Genomic DNA, 24,929 nt, shown 5'->3' on the forward strand with positions numbered 1-24,929 from the left:
TTGGGGTGCATTTATCTTTATTAGGCATTTACAACCCAGGGTGTGCGCCGCAGCCTCCTCCCAGGCACAGGCAGCGGAGCGAGCTGCCCCAGCCCCTCAGACACAGACGTGCACGAGGAAACGGGGAGGAAATCCAGTGCAAAGGCGAAGCACCGTGAGTCACTCGGGGAAATGGCTCTGCTGAGCTGCCTGCAGCACCGAGAAGGATTGGAAAGAGCAGGGGTGCAAGCGGCCAGGGTGAGGGGAACGCAGCCGGTCCTCGTGTGCCTCGTGCACCGGGCCAAAAAGCTTTGCTTCTCTTCTTCCTTTTCTTTTTATAGCCCTTTGGTTAATGTGGGTTTTGTCCCGTGGGTCTGGTCCCTCACACATCTCCCTGCTTTTCGTGGTCCTGCTCTGGGATCTTTCAGGCTGTGGGAGCACGGAGCGATGCCTTAAATCCTTTGCTCGCTGCATCTGGGTCCTCTTGAGCCTGTACCATTGGGCGTGTGATTAATTAATGCTCTGCTCTTTCACCTGCTTGACGATGATACTCAGTGATGTGACTGAAACTTAACCTCCCAGGCTGGAGGCAGCCCCGTGCACCATAACAGGCTGGATGTGTATTTTTAGCAATAAGGTGTTTCCAGCTCAGGATTTGATCATTCTGGACATTTCCTCGTCCCTCCCTGAGTCACACGCCAGCCCCTTCCTGCTGTTTCCTAGGGCTCACAGGAGATGCTCTCCTTCCCGGGAGGTCACCCCCACATGCCCAGCTTTGGGGACACTGATTTTTCCCATAGCACTCCGCAGGATGCCTTGCAGAGCCCGTAGGGATGCTCTCAACCTCCCCCCTTGGGGATTTCAGAGCCCATTAGACGGTTTTGCAACCCAGAGAGGATTTTCCACCAGCACGGATACATCCAGCTACCTCCCTTCTAACCCATGCAGGAGCAAGAATTCGGTGATGAAAATGGAGCTGGCGACAGCGCTAATTGCTGGAGAGACAACGAGCCTCGTGGGGCTGGGGGCTGGTGTCCCATGTGGCCTTACAGCCGCAGGTGAGAGCCTGCTGGAACATTTTTTTGGCTCCGAGGGAGGCAGGAGAGGGCTCTGAGTGGAGCCGGGGAGCACAGGCAGGTTTCTAGAAGCAGCACAAGCTGAGCTGGTAAATTATAAAACGCCACACTCGAGGGCTGTTATATAATGTCCCTTTGCAGGAGCCGGTAGCTAAATATAAAAAGCCACTTACATTCCGGGCTGGTGTAAAATGATGCAAGCGAGCGGCTTTGTGTGGGAAGGATGCTCTGCGGCGCTGCGAGAAGCGGAAAGGCTTTCGGCACCCTGGTTTGCTCCCTGCCTTCATCGCCTGCTTTCTCTGCACCCCTGTGAAATGCGTTCACGCCCCACGTCTCGGTTTCCCCCTCTCTGAACCGGGAACAATAAAATCGCCGTTTTCCTTGCAGCTGCGTTGTCAGGATTAATTCCTGTTTGCGAAATGACCTGCGAATCTATAGAAACCCAAACAGCATATCATTAGCCCCAGCTAAACTCGGCGTGTAAAATCAGCGGGCCACGTTCCCCTCCCAACCCAGAGGAGAGGGGCTGGTGGCAGCGCTGCCAAGAGGAAAATTCCAGCCACTGGAAAAAAAAAATAAAATAAAAAAATCCAGGAGAGCAAAGCTTTGTCAGGCTGAGACCGCTTTGTTTTCCTCGAGGAACCTCATCCTTTCATTAGCTGCGAGCAGAAGGATCGGCTCCCACACGAGACAGCTAACGCCGAGGCGTGGGGGGGGTGATGAGATTTTTGGATGCCTCATCCTGCCCTGGTGGTGACGGTGACCCTGGGCTCCTGCAGGACCTGCTGCTCACGGATGATAAAACCAGGAGCATCTCCTGTGGGAGATTCATCCTGCCCAGCACAGACCCCGGTGGTCCTGCTCTGCGAGGCGGGTGCTGCCTCCTGGGGCTGTGAAATGCCAGGGGCCACCCGGACCCGTCTTCTTTCTTCCTCCTCTCTGCACACAGGCAAGCTGAGCAGAAGCAGGAACAAATCCCGGTCCCCCAGTTCCACACCAGCACTGGTGCAGCAGCCCCAAATCCAGCGTCAGGGCGGGCAGGTCCTGAGCCAGCATTAGCACCTCTTGGGTCGGGAGGGGGGCGGTGAAATGCTGCACACCCCTATTTCTGAGGGCTGCACTTGTCCTGTTGCCATTTCTCCCTCGTTCTCAGCCCCTGATGGAGCCACGTGGCCACTGATGGAGCCATGTGGCCACTGGTGGAGCACTGAGGCTTTTTGGAAAGTGGAAGCTCTGATGTGAAGAAGGAGAAGCCTGGTGGTGGAGCCTTCCCTCAAAGACTGCAGGTGCTGGGCAGTATCAGCAGAGCAAGGTGGATTTTCAGGCCAGGTTTAACCAGGAACTTTGGAGGTTCGAGGGAGCCGGGTGCAGCTGGAAGGACGGCTGAAGGATGGGGCATCGGTGATGGAAAAAAGGTTTTTTGGCAGGATGGATCTGCAGGGGAGTTGCCAAGCAACTGGTGCAGCTCTGCTGCCTCCTGCTCCTCTCCTCCCACCCGAGCAGGCTTGGGGTGAATGTGTCCTTGTGTCCCTGTGTCCCTGTGTCCCTGTGTCCCTGCATCCCCGTGTCCCTGTGCCCTGTGCACAGCCCTCCCTGGCCATGCCACCCTGCTGTCCTTGTGGGTCCCTCCTGGGGAAGGGGCTGCTGTGAAAGCAGGGAGCACACGGGGCTGGACGGTCCCACACACCCAGCCCAGGCGTGGGCAGGTACCTGTCAGCAGCAGGGTGAGAAACCAGCTCTGTCTTCCAACCTGACAGCAGCAGGATGAAAAACCATCCCTGTCTTCCAACCCGACTCCAAGCTGTGCAGGTTCCTTCTGAACCAGCCCCACCGATGTGCGCTAACAGAGCAGAACCCAGCCGGGCTCCTCGTAACCCAAATTCCATTAGCATCACCTCTGCATTTCCTTGGGAGCCACTCCAGACTTGCACTAAGAGAAATATTCAGCCCGACCCCTTGGGATTTGCTTAATAAAGCTTTAATTTAGACCAGCTCTTAAGTAACAACTGCTTGTTCCCAAAACCAGCCCATGTCCCTCAAAAAGCCCTGGGCTTGCGACAGGGGGCACGGAACAAGGGCTGGCAGGAGGGGAGGCAGCCGACGGCTCCCGTCTTGCAAAAGATCAGCTGCTGAGTGAGCGGCAATAAACAGCAAGCCCAGCCAGCTCGTATAAATGGCAAATGGACCAGACTGTTCAGAACAATCTGTTCCTCCTTCGGGGAAGGGCTGAGGTGCCGGCGGCAGGCTGGGGAAGCGGCTATTCGCAGCGTGCACTGCTCTGAAATATCGCCTCAGAAAAATGGCAGGGCCGAGGCAGGGTAATTACTAGGAGACACGTCCTAAATCAAAGCAGAAGGCTGCAGGAGGCTCTGCCGGGATGGTTTCTCTCCAGCCAGGCTCGTGCTGAAGGAGCCCTGCCTGGCCCCAGCACCGACCTGCTGCTGCTCTTGCCGTGGTTTTCTGCTCCTGCCACGCAGCCACCATGCCATGCTTGAGCAGGGGCAGCCCTAATAATCTGTGGCTGTCATTTGCCACCTTTTGGCCATGCTATTGCCTCGTGCTGCCACCTATTTACATGGGCTTTAACATCACCGAGCCAGAAGGAAAGCAGTCGGTGCCCCCTGGGATGCTCAAACCTCTCCCGTAAAGCCGAGGTCTGGGAGACAAAAAGGTCTGGGACTGTCCCAAAAAAAAAAACATGCCAGGCAGGAGCAGGGCTGTGGTTCCTCCAGGCAGGTTCACCCTGGTGTCCTGCTTTTCCTGGGGTTTGGGGGTCCCCCAAGATCCTTTCCTCCCATGCCCATACCCTACACAGCAATGGAGCAGTCGTCATTTGATTTTGAAAATACAATAAAATAAAATAAGAGAAACCGAATGCAGATGGTGCAGAACACCCAAGCAGCAGTTTAATTAATTGCCTTTAAATGTTAATTCAAGATAGTTTCCCTGAGTGATCTTATATAGGCCGATCCTCAGTCGCCTTAAGCCACTTCCAGAGCACGCTCAACTAATAACGTGTTCTTAGTCCTGATCCCGAGCACTGCACGGGATGGTAATCAGCAGTGATTAATTGGAAATAGCTCTTCTAAACCAGGCTGTACCCGCTGCCTGCTCCCAGGCTGCCTGGCTCGGCCCTGAGCTGACACAGAGCCACGGGGATGGGCAGGGAAGGGGCTTCCCTTTCTGACCCCGCAGCGATGTCCTGCCCATCTTCCTGGTGCTCTCCAGCTGGTTCTGGCATCGAGGATTTCCAAATCTGCTGATGGACTTCTCTGGGGAGACCTGCGAGGTCACGGGGGGAATTTATGAGGCTGAGGGTTTGCCGTAGCCGCATGTCCCACCGGCATTTCCGAGCTCTTGCAGTGAGCATCCCACCCCCGAGCAGCACTGCCTCCTGCTTGGGTTTTGTGCTGCAAAAACGGCTGTGGCCCTCCAAAGCGGTTAAGGGATCAGCAGCCCTGCTGAGAACCTTGCTTGGTACAGCTTCGCCTACATCACAGCAAAAAAAAAAATCCCTGCAGAGAGAGCCTGGGGCCTGGGCAGGCGGGATCCCAAGTGACAGCAGCGTCTGCAAACCGCCCTGTGCTTGGCCCCCTGATGCCTCTCCTCTCCCATTGCTGCAGCTAAAATTTCCTGCAGCGTTTGAGCGCTTGCTGTGCTGCCGGTTTGACCCAAGGGCAGTGAAATTTTCAGAGGGCTTTCAGGGCTTTCAGAGGTGGCTCAGGCAGCGTGTCCACTGCTGTTTTTATTCCGTGTTTGCCCACCTGCAGCAGCAGCCCCTGCGCAGCAATTTGGCTCGGCAGCCCCTGCAGCCGGAGACATCTGTAATTCAGCACAGCCGCCGAAAGCAAATCCCTGCTGTTAGGCTTCGTGGAGGGGCTGAGCCTGCGGGGGGGAGAGAGCTTTGCTTTTCCAAAGTCAAGTCTCGGGGAAATCGCTCCTAAAATCACCCTATAAGAGCACGGAGGAATGTCACGAGGGAGTCAGCTCGCTGCTGGAAGCCGCGTTTCGCCTGGTGTCAGCACTTCGGAAGAAGCCCATCTGCAGGAAATGCTGGTGACCGTTTCCTCTGAGCGGAGAGGGATGCCAGCTGTGCAGCCTCCTCTCCCCTCACTTCACACCAATTTCTCTCCAAACTTGGGGCCGTGTGCCCGCGCAGGGACCTCTCCCTCCCGTCCTGCTACCTACGTGACATTTGGGCAGGATTCACCTTGTGTGAATGAATTCGGGACTTTTTCAGCCTGGTTTTGTCATGGGGCTTCAGGCCGAGATCCCGTGCTGCTTTAGCAATGCCAGCATCCTCCTGGTCCTCCCAGTGCTGCTGCTGGGAGTTTATGATTTAATACAGGCTTTTTTTTTTGGGGGGGGGGATAAGAAAGTTTTGACAGTTCCATATATAACCCTCTGACTCACAGATCTCATGTGTCAAACACCGAAGACGGGTTAAGTAGAATTAAGTTCTGGATTTGTTATAAATAGGGATTAAGTAACACGAATATATTACATTTGCATGAAAATACGGGCCTGATCCTGCAGCTCACCCCAGAGATTTTCCCTGGCCTTGTAGGGCCGCCCGCAGGCAGGTGGGCTCAGACCAGAACCAGCCCGGCCCAGCAGCCCCCACAGCCCCCATTTCCCCGGACCGTGTGAAACGGGGAAATCTGTGTAAATATCACCGAAATCAGGAAGGATTCACGCTGGCTGCACAGGTGAGAATACGGCCCCAGAAACAGCTCCAGCAGGCTTAATTAGACACCAAATCTGCAGCTGAAGGAATAATTTCTCCACGTCAGTTAATGCTAAATGCAACTATTAAGTCAGGGAAGGTGGGTTAAAAGGAAAATTGCTCCAAAAGTTACTTTTCTTTGGCTTCTTCCAGAAGACAGAGGTTCGTTGAGTTCAGAAGCTACAGCTGATCTCGTCCTGCTCTAATTATCATTCTTCTCAGCCACAGCCTGGAGGTCCGGCCAGACAACGAAGTCACGCTCCTTCAGAGGAGTCTGACAGCGAGCATTGTTTGGGTGAAAACAGTTCCCTTTAGTAAAATGAACACTTCTGCAAGCAGTGTGACAGATACAGACTCTACCAAATCAGATTCCTCCTCAGTAGTTTAATTTACTGACTCGCTCGTGGCTAAACAATTGAGAAGTGGTCCATCGAGAAGGACCACGAGGATGGATGATGTTTTGGGGCTGTGTTTTGAGGCTGGAGAAGGCCACGCCAAGGGAAACCAGGCTCTCTAGGACAGCTTTTGAGGCACTCAGAGGTGTTGTTTCTGGGAAAATAATGCCTACCCCTGCAGCTCTGCCTTTGTGCTGAACCAGAGGTTTGGCTCTGCTGAGGGTGAAGGGAAGCCAGCTGGAGAGAAGGGAGCTGCAGTACTACGTGGTCCAAGCCACTGAGACCACGTGAGTGAGGATCTGATCCCCGAGAGGTTGTCCTTGTCATCCTTCAGAGGTGTCTGTCATGTAGAAACAGCACAAAAAGCTCAGCGAGCTTTCCCTGGACCCAGGGTGGCTACACAGGCTCGGGTGCCTTCCCAGGGCTGCTCTGCCCTTGGAAGTGATTTTTGTTACCCAATGCCACGTTTTGCTCTCTTCTGTAAAAATAATTTCCAGTTAAACGCATCCTCAGAGCCTACCTGCCGGTGAATTAGCCCAGAACCTGGTGGCTGGCTCATTAGTTTATCCAGTTTTTCAAGATCAAGGGCAGAAATGCCTGGCTGCAGCCTCCGGTGCCATCTCATGCTGCTGCCCGGGGACCTGAGCCTCACCAAGCAACCCAACCACCCTGGGAAGGAGCTGACAACGCTCTCCAGCTTATAGGGAAGGCATTTTTATGGCTCTTGTGAGTCAGGCTGTGTGCTTCCCTGCACAGAAGGGAGAGGAGCAGGCGTGAATACTGAATTTGTCCCCTGCATGGGCTGTCCCCAAGGCTCTGTCCCCGGGGTCCTTCCCCAGGTGTGTTGGCAGTGGGAGCTGTTGGGCTCTTTTGGCAGGGGGTACCTCTGCCTTGGTGAGGTGGTGGCTGCTGCCTCTCCAAGCAAAACTGGAAAAGAAAATCAGGAGGAAAGCCCAGGGAACTGCTGGGGATGGCCAGGCTCCAGGTGCTGCTCTTTGGTCCGAGCGAAAGGCTTTGAAGTCCCAGGTTATGGGACAAAATCAAATGCTGCAGAGGGAAGCAGAACAGGTGAAGGAAGGTTTCTGCCTGCTGTGGTCATATAATCAAGAAGACAGCAGAGCACATGCCTCAGGGCTGCTTTCAGGGATGGTTTCCAAACCATCCACCTTGCTGGGGTCCCCGTGTGGTCCCCAGCCATGCTCCGGTACGGCAATGCCGCCGCGGCAACCAGGCCAGCACCGGTTCCAGGAGGCCCAGGACCTGCTGCTGGCCCTCCCTGCTCCGTGCTGGGTCTCATCCTTCCCACTGGGAGCGAGGGATTTTCCCCAGGAAAACCCCAACTGCTGCTTCAGCCCCCGAGAGGAACCGCAGAGCCCTGCGGCACGGTGAGCAGCGACCGCTCCAGGTGCAGCATCAGGGGGGGACAGGGGAGCACCCATGGGTGTCTGCCACAGCTGGGGGGTGAGGGATGCAGGATGAGACCTTGTGCCCTCCTTTGCTGCAGCCCTAACCCTAATCCTAACCCTAACCCCAACCCTAACCGTCCCTGTCCCCAGATTTCATTTCCCCCCTTTGAAACCAGGCTGGTCCCCAGGAAGGCTCCCTCGTCCCGTGCCGAGGAATCTGCAGGGTGAACGGTGGAGTTAGACGGGAAAAATGAAGAGCTCAAAGGTAAAAACTGAAGCACAGTGGACTTAGCCCTGAAGACGATCAGAAATACTCACACAGCCTGCCTGGCTCAGGGCTCTGGGTGGCAACGAATACATTAGGAGGAAGCAGCAGGGGTGTGCCACACTGCTGGAGGTGTGGTGGCATTAATCTGTGTCCAGACAAGCTGCAGTGGCCAAGATTTATTTTATTTTATTTTATTTTATTTTATTTTATTTTATTTTATTTTATTTTATTTTATTTTATTTTATTTTATTTTATTTTTATTTTTTCTTTTTCTGTAACAGCTGAGGGGGTCTGGGTTGAGGCACACGCTCTCGGACTTCACTGTGAAGGAGAGGGAATGTCGCGTCGAGGCAGACTTCGGCAGACTGCAGAAGCAGTTTCGGATCTCAGCGGAGAAGAGGAAATGTTTCGGTGCCAACATGAGGCAGCAAATACACGCCCAGGAGTGAGCACAACCCCACCGGGCTCCGTGGGGTTCATGCTGGGATCTCCGGGAGGCCCCGGTGCTGGGCTGAGAGGGGTGAGGACCTGCCCCAGCACTGCAGGAGGGATGTGCTTCATGCCTTTTGTCGCCCTTTTTCTGCAGGAAAGAAATAGAGTCGCTGAAGGAAGAACACAGAGGGATGTCGCTAATACTGAACCAGATCAACTCCCTGAGAAACGTGATGCAGGATAACAGAAATCGTACGGAGCTCAAGTGCCTCTTGCAGACCAAGGATCAGTACGACTGCCTGATCAGAGACAGAAAAGCCCTGCTAGCCGAGCAGGACAGCCAGGTAAGAGTGAATGGCTCCCTGGCCGAGCACAATACAGCAGAGCAGAGCCATGGAATGAATTTACTCCAGTCTGTACAAAGCATTTAATTTAGGCCCTGGAATATAAAGCTGCCCCTGCACAAAGGAGACAGGACAGGACGAGTGGATACAGCCAGGCTCCCGTTCGAGTCAGCAGCACTGGTAGGAGGCTGAGGTCCAGCTCCAGTCCTTGGTGTCCCTCCGGTGTCTGCAGCTCCCCTGGGATGGTCACACAACACCCCTGTGCTTTCCCCTTGACTTCTTCTGACCCTGAAAAAGAGGCAAAAAAAAAATGGGTTGGTTGAGCAAAATCTGGGAAGCCCTACAGCTTCTCTGAAGCACAGCCTGCTTTGGCTTGGTCAACACTGGGTGGGGGGCCAGGGAAAAATGCAGTGCTACAGAAGTGACAGGTTGCTTCAGCCCCCTGCCCCAAGCATGTTCCCCGTGGCAGAAGCCAGGGAAGCAGATTTAGAGCTGCTGGAGATGCTGCAGAGCTTTCCACAACGGGGTTAGCTTTCAGTTCGGGACTTCAGGATTTTGTGGCTGAGTCACAGCTCTCCCACCTGCCCCCGGCTTCATTGTTCTCCAGCTCCTTCGTTCGCCATGGGGATTTATTTCTGCTGGCAGCTCTCCAGTTCTGGCAAACATTTTCCTCCGCTCCTTCCCAGGGAGGACTGCACAGATCGCTGCGTGGCCAGCAAGGGAACCACTACCAAAAATCTCTCCTTATTGCCTCTTCCACCCTGCAAGGGGTGTTGCTGTGCCTTGTTCAGCACCCGCTGAATTTCCTTCTGGAGGCAGCTTCATTTCCTTGGTGACATGAGAACAAAGTGGTTCCTAGTCACAGTCTGTGTTTCTGCATGTGCAGAGTGGGATCCTTTGGGACTGTAGATGCTTCCATAACTGTGAGCTCATTAATGACATGGTTGCTGTAGCTCAGGTCAGCAGAGGGTATTTTCTTTGGCTGAGCGTCCTGACAAGAATCCAGAATGCAGGGGTGGAGATTATGGATTTATTTTCTCTGTGTGTGTGCAGATCCTGGAGCTGCAAAAAAAGATTGTGAGGCAAAACGTGATAGCAACGAAGGTGAAGCAAGCAAACAGTAGCAAGTGGCTGCAAAACCAGATCCAGACCCTGGAGATGCGTCTGAACAACGTAAGCAAACATCCTGCAAAGCTTTGGACACGACGTGCGGGGTTGTGCTGGGGCCTGCGTGCAAAAAGCTTCTTGATCAGGACGAAGGGTAATGGTACAGATGCAGTTGGTTCATATGAACTGTACGAAGGACTCGGCTCCTTCCCCTGGCCTGAATAATCCCAGAATATCTCAAAGGCTCCTTCAAGCTCGGTGACCCAAATGTAGCACGTGTTCCCAGCCAAGAAGCCCAAAGGTCTGCACCTGTTTAGTGATAAAACCGAGCTGCCCGGAGCCACTTTGCCTTGGACAATGCCAGCTCCAGCTCTCTGCTGAGATCATCCTTGGGAGGAGAACAATGCAGGGCCTGCTTCAGATCTCTTGTGCCCTGTCTGTCCTAGCCCTGGTCAAGGTCTTTCAGCACAGACCCAGCCCTCCGCCAGCCGCAAACCTTTTTCTTCCCTCTCCCCAGGTCACCGTCCGTTTTGATACCATCCTGACCATCAATAACAGGCTCCGAGAAGAGATCGAAAGCCTTCGGATCCAGAAAGCCGTCCTGGACAACTTCTACGCCAAGCTCCGTAAGCATCTGGACCAGCAGAAGAACAGGATGGACGCCGCCGTGGAGCAGTCCACGCAGGCATACGAGCAGCGGTGCGCGGCCTCGCGAGCCCTCTGCGGTCAGGGAAATTTCTGTGACTGGTGTCAGGGGGAAGGGAGATGGGTTACAGCTGCTCTTCTCGAGGACTGGGAGCTGTCTAAGGGCTAGGGGTCTCTGTGAAGGGAGATTCTTACTGCCAGGGTGTTGTTTATTCCATCTACCCCGGACATTTTTTGGGATGGGGGCACTGCCCCTGCTTGGGAACCAGAGGTCGATCAGCTGCGGTCTGAGTGACCCGGCTGCAATAAGTTGGGTCAGGAATACAAATCCTTGTACCCCTGCTTTTACAGGTGATTTCCACCTGTTCACGGTGTAACTTGCTGCTCTCCACGTGCAGGGTGGAGGCTCTGGCGAGGATTTCAGCCATGAACGAAAGGCACAGCAAAGACACCGTCCAGTACAACATCGAGATGCAGGAGCGGGAGCGCATCCGCGACCAGGAGAACAAGCTGAAGACCTTCGTGCTTGCCAAGTTCACGGATCGCTCTGAACTGGAGGAAGAGGCCAAAAAGAAAGAAGGTAGCACAGGAGAGAAGCCACATGTGACTGAAACCACAAACCAGGGGTCTGCAGGGTGGAAAGGGGCTGCTTGCAGCAGCTAGTAGCACTGCAGCCCAAAGGCATCTCCCCTCCTTCTTCACCATCCTCAGGGCAGGGAAGTTCAGGGGAATGCTCCCAGCCCCAAACGAGGTAAAAAGGATGAAGAGTGATATATGAGCACTGTGTGTCTTGGTTTCCCCAGCTTTAGGTCTTTTTTTAGCTCCTAGGAAATGTTCGTGCTGTGTTTGCCTCATTCCTTTGCAGACTGTGAGCTCCCTGCTTAATTTCCTGGGGAAATTAGAAATTTGAAGAGCTCGTTGCCCCTCGAGCACTGCTCCCCCTTTGTCCCAAGCTCCCTGCCAAACCACTCCAGACTCATAGGCAAAAACCCTGCCGGTGGGGTCATGCATGGCTCAGCTTCTCTGTCTCCTCCTCAGCCTTGAAGGCAGCCCAGAAGGCAAAGAAGAGGCAAGGAGAGAGCTTCGAGAGCCGGGAGGTGGCTTACAAGCGGCTGCTGGAGCTGGCAGAGAACGGGGACATCGACCAGCTGGTGAACGGGTTCATTGAAAAGGAAGGGAAGAACTTTGCCTACTTCAGCTACGCCACCGAGCTGAACAATGAGATGGAGAAGCTGCAGCAGAGGATCAAGGACCTGCAGGTCTGTTCCAGTCCTGCTCCGAGGCCCTTCATGGCTGCTTTGGAAAACACTTGGGGCTGGGGTGGGTTTTTTCATCGTCTACTTGTCCAGCATCACACCAGGGCCTGGCTCACAAGGGTGTGCTCAGGAGAAAGCAAAGGGTAGCCAAAAATACAACTCCAGCAGGCTGAAACCTGCCTGCTCCGAGCTAAAACTGTCTCAATGCTGCCACCGTGCACCCAGCAAAAATATTGCAAAAGAAAAGAGCTCCAGGAGAGCCAAGAGCCGCCTTGGCTGTGTGCAGGGCTGGCTGGAACAAGAAATTCTGCTTGTTGTGGGATGTCCCTGCTCCCAGGGCACAGGATGGTCTCCAGTCCCTGCTGTGCACCCAACCTCTGTTGGGCAGTCGGCCACTAACCCTACCCTCTCCGTGTGCTTGTGTTTATATAGGACGAAATCACGCTCTTCACAACGGACCAGGACACTGCAGAGAGCAGCAGCCTTCATGTCCTGAAGGAGCTGGAGGTAGGACGGTTGGGTTTTGTCCCTGTGAGGACAGCAGGCTGTCCTGGCACGTGTCCTAGGGGGACTGATCCTGTCAATGCTGCTCTGGGGAACAGCTGGAGAAGCATAGGAAGAAAAGGGCTCCTGTCAGACCCGGTCTTCCAAAGCCTGGGGCCTCGTCTGTGGCATAGGGAGCTTGGGATCCCCTTCATGGGGCCTTTCCCCTACAGCGATGGAGCATCCCACAGCCCCTCCTGGGATGTCTCCAGTGTCCATACTGGGGTTGTGAGAGAGAAGAGGGGGCTCTTGTAACACCTAGCAGAGCCTTTGCTGGTAGGACAAGCTAAGCCACACGACCGAGAAAGCCAACGAGTACGAAGAGAGATGCAAGGAGAGCAGCAAGGTCCTGGGCCGGCTCAAATCTGCCATGGAGATCCTGTTCAAAGAAATCGACTGCGATGACACGAAGATCAAGGAGCAGCTTGGCGATAACGGGCAGATCACGGACCTGAACCTGATGCAGTTTTTCGGTGGGTTGGGGCTGCCCCGCCATGCAGCGTGTGCCTTGTATGTCCACTTTTCCTTGAATTTTTTCAATTTTCAGCTGTTTTTTCCCCCCCGACCTCTCACGTGTGCGTGTCCCCTGCTGAGTGTGAATTTGGGATGTCAAATTCCCTGCCAATTCAGGGGCCAACCTGGCTGCATAAAGGCAGCCAGGGGTCCCCAAGACCTTGTCTAGTCTCTGGGTATGGGATCCAGCCTTGGGATCTGATGACACCACCTGAGGGAAATCTTGATGGGGGAACCCCATTTCTTGGCGCTCTCCTTCATCTCCCTATACTCCCTCCCAGCTCTTGTGGAGAAGAAGACCAACGAGCTCCTGCTGAAGGAGTCCATCCTGATCTATCTTGAGGCTGACGGCTCGCTGACGTCCCAGACCTTCACCAACCCGCTGCTGGGCGGCACCGAGCTGCTGCAGGGCATGGACCCAGCCCGCATCTGCCCACAGCCCCCCACCATGGAGGGCGCTGCCGACGCCACTGACGCCTGTGAGTATGCGGGGCAGAGGAGGAGGGACTACAGCCTTGCCATTAGCCAATCCGCAACGTCCTCCTGGCGGCCCAGCCAATCCCAGCTGGCGCCTCTGCCGCCTGACCAATCGCGGCCGGCCCGCCCCGCCCCGGCAGGTATATAAGCGCCGCGGGGCGGTGCGTGAGGAGGGCGGCCATTTTCTCGGGCAGTCGAGGCGCCGCTGGACCACGCGCAGCTGCGCGAGCTGGTTCTCCAGAGCTGCGAGAGGAAGCGGGGCAGTGCCAGCAGCACGGGCAAGAGGGCAAGAAACGACCTCCAGGCGTGAGAGCCCGGTGGTGCTGGAGTAAATAAAGAGTCTTGTCCCCAAACTCTGTGCCTCTGCAGTGTCTGTCTTCCCCTCTGGAAGGAACCCAATGCCTCCCGCGGGCTCCCAAAGCTCTGCGGGTGATATTTCAGCACCGTTTCACCCGCGGCTGGGGGTGGGAGCAGCTGCTGTCCTGCAGCCCACAGCTCTGGCAGCACCGGGGCAGGATGGGCAGTGTGTGCTGAGGGGGAGCAGAGGCTGGGTCTGGTTCTCCTCACTGCAAAATCTGATGTGGTTTGGTCATGGGGAGGTTCTGGGTCACCCTGTGGCTCCTAGGAAGGTGAGGGACATCTCTGGTGACCAGCGATAGGACCTGAGGGAACGGCGTGAAGCTGTGAGGGACAGGGGCAGGGTGGATCTTAGGAGAAGGTTCTTCAGCAAGAGGGTGGTCGGGTGCTCGACAGGCTCCCCAGGTTCAAGAAGCATTTGGACAAAGCTCTCAGACACGTGGGATGATTTTTGGGTGGTCCCGTGTGGAGCCAGGAGTTGGATTCAATGATCCTTGCGGGTCCCTTCCAACTCAGGACATTCCAGGAGCATGGGGAGGAGAGGGGAGCTCAGAGTAGCTCATTATCCTGCACCATGCACGCTCCGAGGAGCCTGGGGAGGGTACAGGGGGCTTGGGGGATGATCCCACTTGCTGGGTGTTCCTGAGAGGGCACAGCAACCTTCCAGCTCTCTCCACACCCCCGTCACACAGCATAGACACACTGTACATCCAGGCAAACCCCAAAACGCACTTTATTGTGGGTGCTGTTCAGCGCTCTTTTCCCCACGATGGGCAAATCTCAGTCATGGAGAGGACCAGGGAGAGGGGCGAAGGGACCCCTGGTGTGACCTGGAGAGAGGTGATCCCGCAGAGCTGACCCCAGCACTGGCCATGAGCACGGCTTAGTCCTTCTCCTCCCCGTGTGTAATGACATGGACGAGGTTTTTGTAATCGAGGTTGCCAGAGACGTCTGGAGGGAAGGCAGCGAACATCTGGTCAACCTGCCAAGAAAAAGGGTGGAGAGGCGGCACGAGAGGGGTTTGTGGCTGCGGCTGATGGTTTGCACAAGCTGTGGTGTGGCTTCAGGGCCGGTCTCCATCCCACAGCTGTGCTGACCAAGGGGATGAGAGGGGGAAAGAAGCCCCAGCTCTCTCGTGCCCTGCTGTGGGGTGAGAGGTGGCTTCTGGAAGGACGTCATTGCTTGCTTTAATGGGATTTCATGGAAATTTGACTTTGCCTGCCCTGCCCTTCAGCCGTGTACCTCTCACACGGGAAACTGAGGTGTGAGCAGATCCCGAATTGGGCAGTGGGACCCAGCAGGGAAAGGGAAGAGGACCCAGCACCAGCCCAGCTCAATTCAACCCCCTGGGAACAGGCAGGGATTTTTTGGTGTGTGGGGCTGGCGGAGGGGTGGCAGGGACACGTACCTCTTCCTGGGAAAACCTCTCGCCCTGCGTCATCAGCATTTCTTTGATGCTGCAAACAAGAGGTTGAGGTGAGCACCGGGCAGGTTTCGGGGTGAGCCCTCCATCCCCCCCTGAGCAACCCTGCACTCACTAGGCGGATTTCAGCCCTTTGCCCTCCGGATCAAACACCTTGAATGCGTTCAGGATCGTCTCCTCCGGGTCGGCACCTGAGGGTGACACGGCCGTGACCATTAAAAGCAGTGGAAGAAGCAGCCAGGTGGAGCCTCCTGCTTCCCAAATCCCTGCTTTCCCCTGGGAAACGCTGTGGGATTTGGGAACCGGGGGAGCTCTGCTGGAAAGCTGACATCCTGCCCCCCTAAATCCCTCCAGCCCTCTTGTGTTGGCCAGGATCCCCTGACACGGGGAGGAGCAGACAGACGCGTGGTCACGGTGTGCCCACCAAGCAGGCTGCGTCGCCTCCGCCCCGGCATCCGGCGCTTATCTAATCTTTTGGGTGTATTTATAGAGCTCCAGGAGGAGGCCCTTGGGGCCGCAGAGCCTCCAGGAGATCTGGGGGAAGGCTGCATGCCTCAGCTGGTGTAAATGATAGGGGCTGCAGCCGGGCAGGGGCCGTTGGTGCCACCTTTGGTGCTGCAGGCACTGCAGGACCTGTCCCCTCTTTCTGTGGGGACAAGGACATCACAGCTGCGTGCTTGTTGTAAATGGACAGGGAAACTGAGGCACGGAGAGTGCCAGGTGGGACAGGACATTGAGTGTGAGCCCACCCCCGGCTCCCTGGGCACCCTCTCACCCTTGAGTTTCTCCCCGAACATGGTGAGGAACACGGTGAAGTTGATGGGGCCGGGCGCCTCTTTTATCATCTCGTCGATCTCCTCGTTTTTCACATTCAGGCGCCCTAGGGGAGAGCGGTGCTGGTGAAGGACACCCATGGGAGACTTTTTCTGGGGGAAAAAGCGGGGCATTCCCCTGCCCCACTGCCCCACGGATCAGTCTGAGTCCTCATCAGAGGTTTTTGGTCAAAGCCACTGTTTCTATGGGTCCTCCTGGCCCTGCTGACCCTGTCACTGGTGTCATGATCAGGCCAGAGGGAGCTGTACCCAGACAGCTCTGATTGTCGGGAATGAAGGGGACTGACAGCCCACATCCCTTTACCTGAATCGGGTGATCTTTGGGATTCCCCACAGGTCCTGCAAATCGCCCTCACACCCAAAAACCCAGGGGTGCTGCCGGCTGGCAACACCCAGGTGCTGCTTGGCAGTGGGGAACAAAGGGAGCATTTGGCTGGGGATCATCCAGGGCCAGGTTCTCTCAGTTAATGGGGGCTGAATGGGGGCTCCTGGCTGGTTTCTCACTTTTCAGGTCTCCTGTCGGAGCTGCTGGGGAGGGGATGTTCCTAAAGGGGGCTCACCGAGCGCAGCAAACGTGTCTCTCAGATCTGCCTTATCGATGAAGCCGTCCCGGTTCTGGTCCATGATGGTGAAGGCCTGGGAGCAGAGGAGGAGGGCTGGGGGTCATCACCCAGCCAGGGAACAATCCTGTCCCCTGCCCCCTGGGGTGATGGCTCTCATTGCGGACCAGCTGTCACCGAGCTGAGAGCACGCAGGAAGGAGCTGAAGGTCACATCGGATCGAGGCCCCTCGGTCACTTCCACCAAATCCACCTACCTCTTTGAATTCCTGGATCTGGGCCTGCTCGAACATGGAGAAGACGTTGGAATTAGCACCCTCGATCCTCTTCTTGGCTTTCTTGGGTGCCTGTGGGGTTCAAGCACGTCTCAGGAACTTGCTGCCTTTTTATGGTGTGGAATAAAAGCCTGAAACTACCCGGTGCTTAGCCACAAATCCTTCACGGTAGCTCTGGGCTTTAATCCCTGGGTGCTCAGTGGTTTTCCCCCTGCATTGCTCAGGAGCTGGGGGGCCCTGAGACGCTGCAGAGCTGTAAGAGTCCTGCTTCAAGCACAACTCCCTCTTTGCTTTCCTGATGAGTTTTGCCAAATAGGTCAGAGAAAAGAGGAGCTGGGAAATTGCTTTCCCAGGAAAGGCAGCAGTGGGTGAACTGGCCGGGATCTGCCCAGGTGTGGGCTCAGGAGCATGCTGTAATTTTTAGGTGCCTCCTGACTGCTCTGGGCCTCTCACTAAGAAAAAATCACTTATTAATAAGTTTGCTTATTAAAAAATCGACCTCCTCCTTTGCAGGGGTTTGAGATGACCAGAAATGCCTCGGCTGGTCTTTTAGGGAGATGAGGACAGAGTCGCTCCCTGCCCGACCCTACTGGCCTGCCGAGCATCCCCTCCCTGTGGTCACGCACACCCCTGCGGCTTTCCCCCTCCCCAAATTTCCTCCCTGCCAAGAGGGAACAGAGCAGGAGGGATTCGGGGGGCAGAGCTGCCCTTCCCCTCGCTGCCTAGAGGAAGGGAAGGAGAAAAGCTGTCGGCTGCACCCCAAAGGAGCCCGCCCCAGTGAGAAAGCTCTGCTGGCTGCAGCTGATGTGGGAAGCACCCCTCGTCCCTCTCCTCTCCCCGCTGATCCCCGCAGGATGCTGCCGACGCTCATCCCCTCGACGGGGCAGAAAGGATCCTCGGATCCCCACCGCCTCCACCTCTCCCTGCCCCTTGGGGCCATCCCGGTGCTGAGCCAACACCGCGGTTTTTGCCCCTGCTCACCATGGCTTCGCTTCAGGCGCTGGTGGTGCTGCAGGAGGAACCTCAGAGGCAGTCCCTCCTCTCCCCCCAGGGCCGAAACAATAAATACGGCTCGCTCCGGGCTAAAAATAGCCCCCTGCCCACTTTTGGCTGTAATAGGTAAACCAGCCGCCCCCAACCCTCTTGCCGCTGACTTTTTCTCTCTGCCTCCTTCTCTAATCTGGAATAGCAGCTTGTTGTTGTCACTGCCTGGCGTGACATGCGAGACACGGAGGCTCTCAAGGTTAGCGGGGTGCCGGGAGGCCCCACAGCTCCCACCCTGGGATGCTGACCCGCTGGAGCTCACACGGGGACCGGTCCCACTTGTGTCTGTCACTCGGGGAGGGCAGGGGCTCTGCTTTTCCCCTCTGCTGGGCTCTTTTGGGGGATTTGGCCCAGGGAACGAGGCTCAGCGCTGTGCTCCCGTGCCCTGTTGGTGTGTCTTCCATCCGAGGGACATTTGTTTTGGGGTGGAAAGCTGCTGAGGTCCCCTTGCTGCTCACAATTGCAGGACCACCTTGGCTACAGCCCCCCCATGCTTATGGGATGGGGATATTTCTGCCAGAATTGGAGGTTTCGTGCCTCGTTAATGCATCTGCATGGCAAAACCTGACCCTGCTTGGCAGCTAAAGAAGGAACAACGGGGCCCGATCATTTGTGATGCCCAAAAGCAGCAAGAACAGCTGCCCGGCCACCCGATGTCTCCAGCTGGAGGGGACCATCCCTGCCACCCTGCCACCTTGTCACCCTGCCACCCTATCACCCTGTGACCCTATCACCCTGCCACCCTGCCCATCCCAAAAGGGTCAGGATGAGGCTGGTGGAGGATGCTGAGCTCCCACAGAGCCAGGCAGGAGGAGCGCAGGGCTCCTGGCTGTGTCCCCCCCTCCAGGGCACCTGTCCCTTGCTGAAGCCAAACACTTGCTCAGCCCCGATCCCACAACCCATTAACTTTCCCCATCCCAGCCGCTGGCAGCTCGGGGCCTTGCCGGGTGGCAGGGATGTTTTGCCTTCGGTATTTTTAGGCATGCTGAGGCTCGTGGGAGGGCTGGGACACAGCTGGGAACAAAAGGGACTGTGAAAGAGGATCCCAGAGCTGCGGGCTCTGCCCAGACGCTGCCCTTGTTCCCCAGAGGGTGTGAATGCCGCCGCTGATCCCTGGCACTCACCCCTCTGATCCGTTCCAGCAGCAATCATCTGGGCTGGATGAGGCTTCGGCTGAGGCTGAGATGGATTTCAGGGCGGGTTTTTGGGGTCTGTCTGAACCAAAAGGCAGAGGAGAGAGCGGAGAGGGGCAGAGCTGGGTGAGGAGCAGCCCAGGGCATGCAGGCACAGCTGGGACGAGCGGGATCAATCCCGGCACAGGCGCTCCCTCCCCTGCCAACTTGAGCTGAATCCATCGGCCAGCCGAGCCCAATTACCTTAATTTGTGGCATTAAGGAAAAATCCATAAGCATCAGGGAAGTGATGCGCAGTGGTGTAACGGGACCGCTCGCCTGCGGAGCCTCCAGCACCGCTTGGGTGCTGCCTGTCCCCTGCTGGGGCATCCCTGGTCAGCCCCAGAGCCGTGGAGAGATCCCAAAATATATTTGGGGTGTGTGTGGGAAGCACCTTTTGTACCTGCCCAGCCTGGAAGAGGCCAGACCTGATCGGGACAGATAAGGGACATGCTAGGGGGGGGTACCAAAGGGTGGCAGGGGGCTTCGAAGGGATGCTGCAGGCACAGGGACTGAGCACAGCACAAAAACCCTGGCTGGGGACGGGGTGCAGATGGCTGGGCACGCTTCTGCCGTGATTTGTAAGACGGTGCATCTGCTCCGCTGCTCACTTCTCGCTGCCAAGCACCCTCCTCTGCGCTGCACGGGCCGCATCCTGCCCCTCCAGCAGGGAGCAGGGTCCTGCCTGGGGATGGAGCCGGCTCCGGGCACCTCTGTTCCTTCCCCTGCTGTGGGTATTGGGGGATTTACCAGGAAAAAAATGAGTCTTTTAAATATATATGTACATGCATTTATACATCCGGAGCTGTGTAGTGAACAAAAGAGCCACGGGAAAGTGGTTGCAGCCTGCGAATGGGTGTCGGGGAATAATGCACCTATCTGTGCCATGGCAAAATCAAGCATCGTCCCTGCTTATCTGCAAAGGAGCCTGTGTTTTACATGAAAAAGCCTTGCTAATTAATAGGACGGCCCCTCTTGAGCTCGATAAAAAATGGAGTCAAAAGGATTTGATTAACCCCCGCTCCTCGCGTGGTGCGAGCTCCTCCTGAGCGAGACGGGTGCCTGCGCCCCGGCCAAGTCCTGCCCGCGGCCGATAACGGGGAGCCCCCGACACCGGGGGAGCCAATTTGGGGGTGCCCAAAGGGTGAGGGCACCCCGGAGCCAGCCCAAGCCCTGCCATCTCGGTTCCCTTGTGGCTATCTTTTGCTCCAAGCGCTGTTTTGTTCCTGCCATCGGATAGATTTGACTAACCTAATACATATGTATACACACCGGTACATTCCCATTCAAACCAATGTAAATTACCTCTGACCAATACGTTTTCCTGGGAAATCAATGCATTTTAACACTGGATAATATTTATGAAATTGAATTTTTCATTGGAGCTAATGCAATTCTCTTCTATTTTATGCATTTTTATTAAACTAATGCATTTTAAATTAAACTGTTGTATATTAACTACAATGGCTGTTGGTACTTACAGTAAAATAATATATGCTCGCCGAAATCAATACATATTCCAAACCCAGGATTTTCCGGTTAACAAGGCTATATCAAATATAACGAATGCTTGTAGCTACTTAATTTGATGCTTATATACACCGCCCGGCATATTTGTTTATTGGTAATGATTGTTTTTAAAGGCGGAGAGCTTATTAAAGGTAGAAAGATGGGGTTTTGTGCAGCCCAGTGCTGCAGCACAGTGGTGGCCACCGCTTGCCTGGTGCTGGCCACCAAAGGGGACGGGGAGAATGGGCTGCGTGTCCCGGTTCTGGCTGGTGACAGAGACAAGCTGGTGTGTCCCAAAGTGTCCCCATGCCCTTGGCCACCTTCCTGCGTGTTTTGGAGCAGGGCCAAGCACCAAAGGTGAGGGGGCCAAGGGCGGACGCCGCTGTGGGTCCCCCCTGGGGACGTGCCCCGCTCCGAGAGCAGGATGCGGCCCCAAGAGGAGGCAGCAGCCCCGGCCCCAAGAGCCGTGGCACGGGCAGGGGAAAGCCATAAATAGCAGCACCACACGCCGCGCACACGCCGAATGGCGCCACGGTCGAGATAATTTCGGGCGAAGCAATAAAAGAGGGAAATTAATTAAAGAGCATGTGCTAATTGTAGCGGGAACGCGCCTGGAAATAAGGAGACTTGGCTGAAAGGCGGCCGGCCCCGCTGCGGCAGAGGGGTCCGGGCATGGGAGCCCCGGTGACACCGAGGGCTGAGGCCGGGCACAGCTCGGTGCATGCCACACAGTGCCCCCACCGTGTCCCTGGTGTCCCCCCCATGTCCCTGGTGTCCCCCCCATGTCCCCATCCCCGTGCCCCCCGTGTCCCCAGCGGTGTCACAGCCTCACCCTTTACCTGTGTCGCTTCTGACCCCCAATCTGTGCAGCCGTGTCCCCCCCGCTGTCCCCTGTGTGTCCTCCCCCCCCGTGTGTCCCCCCCTTGTCCCCCTCCCCGTGTCCCGGTCCCTGTCCGTGCTGCGGGGCGCGGTGGCCGCCAGGTGTCGCCGGTGTAACGGGAGCGGGGAGGGGGCTGCGGGGAGAGGGAGGGGAGGGGACGGGGAGAGGGCAGGGACGGGGGAGGGAGGGAGGGAGAGGGATGGGGAGAGGGAGAGGAGAGGGGCAGGGAGAGGGGGGAGGAAGGGAGAGGGATGGGGAGAGGGGGAGGAGGAAGGGAGAGGGATGGGGATGGGAGGAGGAAGGGAGAGGGATGGGGAGAGGGGGAGGAGGAGAAGGGCAAGGAGAGGGTGAGGAGGAAAGGAGAGGGGTAGGGACGGGGGGAGGAAGGGAGAGGGGCAGGGAGAGGATGAGAGGGGCAGGGAGAGGATGAGGAGGGGAGGGACAGAGAGAGGGGCAGGGACAGGGGCAAGGATGGGGAGAAGAAGGGAGAGGGTAGGGAGAGGATGAGGAGGAGAGGGACAGCGAGAAGGTGAGGAGGAAGGGAGAGGGGCAGGGAGAGGGAGAGGATAGGGAGAGGGTGAGAAGAAGGGCAGGGAGAGGGGCAGGGAGAGGATGAGGAGAGGGGTAAGGGGAAGGGCAGGGAGGGGAGTAAGGAGGGAGGTAGAGAAGAAAGGGAGTGGAAAGGAGAGGGGCAGGCTGCGGGGAGAGGGCAGCTGGCCACGAAGCAGGGGGAATCACCTCCAGCAGTGGGCTGCCACGCCGTCAAGCAATAGCTTAAATCATTTGACAGGCACTGGGAGCACTGGGAGCACTGGTTTGGCTCAGTGCGGGTCCCCGTGTCCCCCTGCCCGCCCCGGGGATGAAGCACTCGCTGCCCCCGTCGCCTGATGGGGCCGGATCGCCGCACAAAGGACTTATCGGGGGGATCACAAACGACAGGAAGGCGAGAATAAATTAACGCCTGAAATGGGAGCGTGCTGAAATCCAACATTTTTTTTTTTTTATTATTATTATTATTTTTAAGTACGCAGAAAATCTCCTGCCATATTTTAATTAAAAGCCTTTCAGAAGAGGAGGCGAGGGGCTGCCATTTACAACGGGCTATTGTCAGGCGCACAAAGCGAGCCGTTCTGGAGACAAACTGATTTATTAACCTGCGCCCCGCGGCGCTGCCCGGGCCGGGGGGGCCAGGAGAGGCAGGGGGGCGGCAGGGCCGGGTCCCCTCGCTGTCCCCGGGGTGCCTGAGGTGGCTGGGGACACGCTGCTGGCCTCGGGGCGCAGCCCCTCTCCTCTTCGAGGAGTGAGTTATGAATGATTTGGCCGAACAGAAACATTCCTTTGAAGCCCACAATTGAGTTTGCTCGCCGAAGACGCCGTGCTGGTTTTTACTCCTGATGGATGAGCGGGCTCCTCCGTGCCCTCAGAGGGAGCGCGGTGGGCACGGATCAGCTCTGCGGGCACAGGGGAGGGTCCCCTCGCCCAGCACCCATCTCTGCTGGTGTCCTGCAGTGGGTAACCAAAACCTGTGAGAGGCCCTGGGTGCCTCTGTTGTGGTGTTGGTGCCATCGGGGTCATGGGTTCAGTGTGGAGTTTGCCCTCGTGGACAGGAGCTCGCTGGTCCCCTCGTGGCCCAGCACCGGGGGCTGGTGGCAGCCCTGGTGAGGGGCCAGCAGTGCAGCCAGGCTCTCCTTAACACCAACTGTCTCGGCTCCTGCAAATCGTTTTTTTTTTTTTTTTTTGCACTTTTATTTTCTCCTCACTCGCTCCTCTGCCCCGGGGCGTTTTGCGATCGTGGGATTGCAGGCGGCTCCGAGCACGAGAGAGGAGAAGGACCAGATCCTTTCCTCGCCACTTTTACACTGCAGGACGGTGCCAAGGTCACGTCTTCTCCTCTCAGACCCCACTCCTGGCTCAGGAGGGCAAAAAAGGAGCGAGAAAAGAGGGACTGGACCTGAGCCATGCCTGTAGGGCGAGCCTGTGGGGCACAGCGTGGGATGTGGTCTGGCCCTACAGCATCTCCTGAGCTCTTTTAGGTGTTCAGGCTCTCGCTGCCAGCTCCTCAGCAGGAATTTATTGCCTGGCCAGGGACGGAGCATCCCTTCTGCTCCCCAAATCTCAGCCAGCAGCGCCGCGACCCCCAGCACCACCCCAGCCCCATTTCACCCCTGGGTGTGAGGAAAACAAAACGTGAAACCCGGTGTGATCCACATGAAGCTCCTGGTGCGTTCGGTGTGCCCACAGCGGGATTCACACCCAAATTCACCCCCCCCTTTCCAGCACCAAACCCTCACGGCGCCTTGAGGGGAACCTTGAGGGCGGGTAAAGATCCCCCCCACACACAAACACCCCCCGGGGGAGCCAGCTCGGGACCGCCACCTCCCAACTTTCCTCAGGGGGCCCTGCGGCTCCCCCCCCCGTGAGGAACGGAGCCGTGTGGAGGCGATGCCGGCTGGGCGGGCGGGCTCGGGGCCGGGCCGGGCCGGGCTCGGCGTCTCCCCGGCTTCCGTGCCCCAAGATGGCCGCCGAGGTGGGAGCCGGGTGCCGGGGCCGCTTCGCTGTCCGCCGGCTGCAGGTTGGTGGCGGCGGCGGCCCCCGAGCGCCTCAGCCCCGGCGTGCGGCGGGGAGAAGGGGCGGGCGGCCTCCCCCAGCCCTCCCCCCGCTGCTCCGCCGTCCCCTCCCTCCGCCCGCCCTTCCCCATCGATAGGTATCAGGAATTGATCCCCCGCCGCCGCCGCCGCCTCCACCTCCACCTCCACCGGCTCCGGCTCCTTCTCCGCCGGCTCCTCCGCTCTTTGTTTCGGTGCCGCCGGGAGCACGGAGGAGGAGAAGCAGAAGCAGCAGCGGGTGGCATGGAGCCACCCGGCCCCCGCCCCAAGGTGACAGAGCCGGCACCGGGTCGGGAAGGGAGAGAAATATGGGGAGGGGGTTTGGGGGGGGGGGCGGCGGCTCCGTGCCCCGCCCCGGCGGGCGGCAAGTTGGGAGGGCGGCGGCTGAACTTTGGGGACAGGCAGACGGACAGACAGACAGACGGACACCCCCCCCCAAAAAAAAAATAAAATAAAATAAAACCCTTCCAGGCAGCCCCGCTGCCAAGTTTTGCCCCCCCCCCCCCCAAAAAAAAAAAAACCTCGACCCCGGAGCCGCAGGTGCCGCCCGGTGGAAGCGACGGGGCAGGGAACGAAGGGGGGGGGGGGCTCGGAGATTTGGGGGGGGGGGCTCGGTTCGCGATCGTAGCACAGGGGAAAGAGGAGGAGGAGGAGGAGGAGGAGGAGGAGGAAGAGAGGAGGTGGAGACGTGCCCGGGGCCGGCCGGAGCCCCCCCCCCCTGCTCTCCTATTGTTATTGGGGGCTGGAGGAGGCAGCGTGAGGAATCGGGCTGCTCCCCGGGGGCTTTTTTTCATCCCCCCCCCCCACCCCCTCAGTGTCCCGGTTTGTCGGGAGCGGTGTCGGGGCTCCGAGGTACGGGGCTGGGGTGCGATGTGATCGCCGGGCGAGGCGGCCCCGGGATGGATCCAGCTATCTGGGCGCCGCCGGAGAGCTCCTTTGTGGTTCCGTGCAGGTCACGGTTGCTGGTATCCAGCTGTAGGCTGCCGGAGGGCCGGGAAATTCACGGTAAGTCCCTTTGTTAACGGGAGGGAGGGACGGGGAAACCGGGGAGGGACGAGGGGTTGCTCCCCAACCGGCCGCTTGCCACGGGCACCTACCTGGGTG

At 57.3% G+C, this 24,929-nt stretch overlaps 2 protein-coding genes across 4 annotated transcripts in view; one reads left to right on the forward strand and one right to left on the reverse strand.

Moving 5' to 3' along the window:
• CCDC63 (coiled-coil domain containing 63) overlaps positions 1–13,477 on the forward strand; it is a gene marked incomplete at both ends in the record, with an annotated part of 20,595 nt that extends 7,118 nt beyond the window's left edge. The window contains 10 exons of the mRNA XM_084297457.1: positions 8,132–8,295; positions 8,437–8,626; positions 9,680–9,799; positions 10,251–10,432; positions 10,777–10,958; positions 11,417–11,637; positions 12,067–12,141; positions 12,458–12,650; positions 12,972–13,169; positions 13,362–13,477. Of these exons, the coding sequence (XP_084153583.1) occupies positions 8,132–8,295; positions 8,437–8,626; positions 9,680–9,799; positions 10,251–10,432; positions 10,777–10,958; positions 11,417–11,637; positions 12,067–12,141; positions 12,458–12,650; positions 12,972–13,169; positions 13,362–13,477 (1,641 nt within the window). The remainder of the gene's footprint in view (positions 1–8,131; positions 8,296–8,436; positions 8,627–9,679; positions 9,800–10,250; positions 10,433–10,776; positions 10,959–11,416; positions 11,638–12,066; positions 12,142–12,457; positions 12,651–12,971; positions 13,170–13,361) is intronic.
• A 930-nt stretch (positions 13,478–14,407) lies between these two features.
• On the reverse strand, positions 14,408–16,683 carry MYL2 (myosin light chain 2; the record flags this gene model as incomplete). Of its 3 annotated transcripts, none has more annotated exons than XM_084297526.1 (6): positions 16,518–16,683; positions 16,341–16,436; positions 15,723–15,827; positions 15,063–15,138; positions 14,933–14,981; positions 14,408–14,506 (listed from the first exon to the last, which is right to left on the reverse strand). In XM_084297526.1, exons 1-6 carry the CDS (start codon positions 16,630–16,632, stop codon positions 14,408–14,410), a joined length of 540 nt encoding a protein of 179 aa, XP_084153652.1. In that variant the 5' UTR covers positions 16,633–16,683. The 3 variants fall into 3 exon arrangements, with proteins under 3 accessions (XP_084153652.1, XP_084153653.1, XP_084153654.1); XM_084297527.1 differs by having other exon boundaries at positions 16,341–16,416; positions 16,597–16,680; XM_084297528.1 differs by lacking the exon at positions 16,341–16,436 and having other exon boundaries at positions 15,723–15,861; positions 16,597–16,680.
• Positions 16,684–24,929: the final 8,246 nt, after the last annotated feature.

Source organism: Netta rufina, assembly GCF_964035555.1.
Source record: "Netta rufina genome assembly, chromosome: 17".
In the NCBI taxonomy this organism is placed as follows: domain Eukaryota; kingdom Metazoa; phylum Chordata; class Aves; order Anseriformes; family Anatidae; genus Netta; species Netta rufina.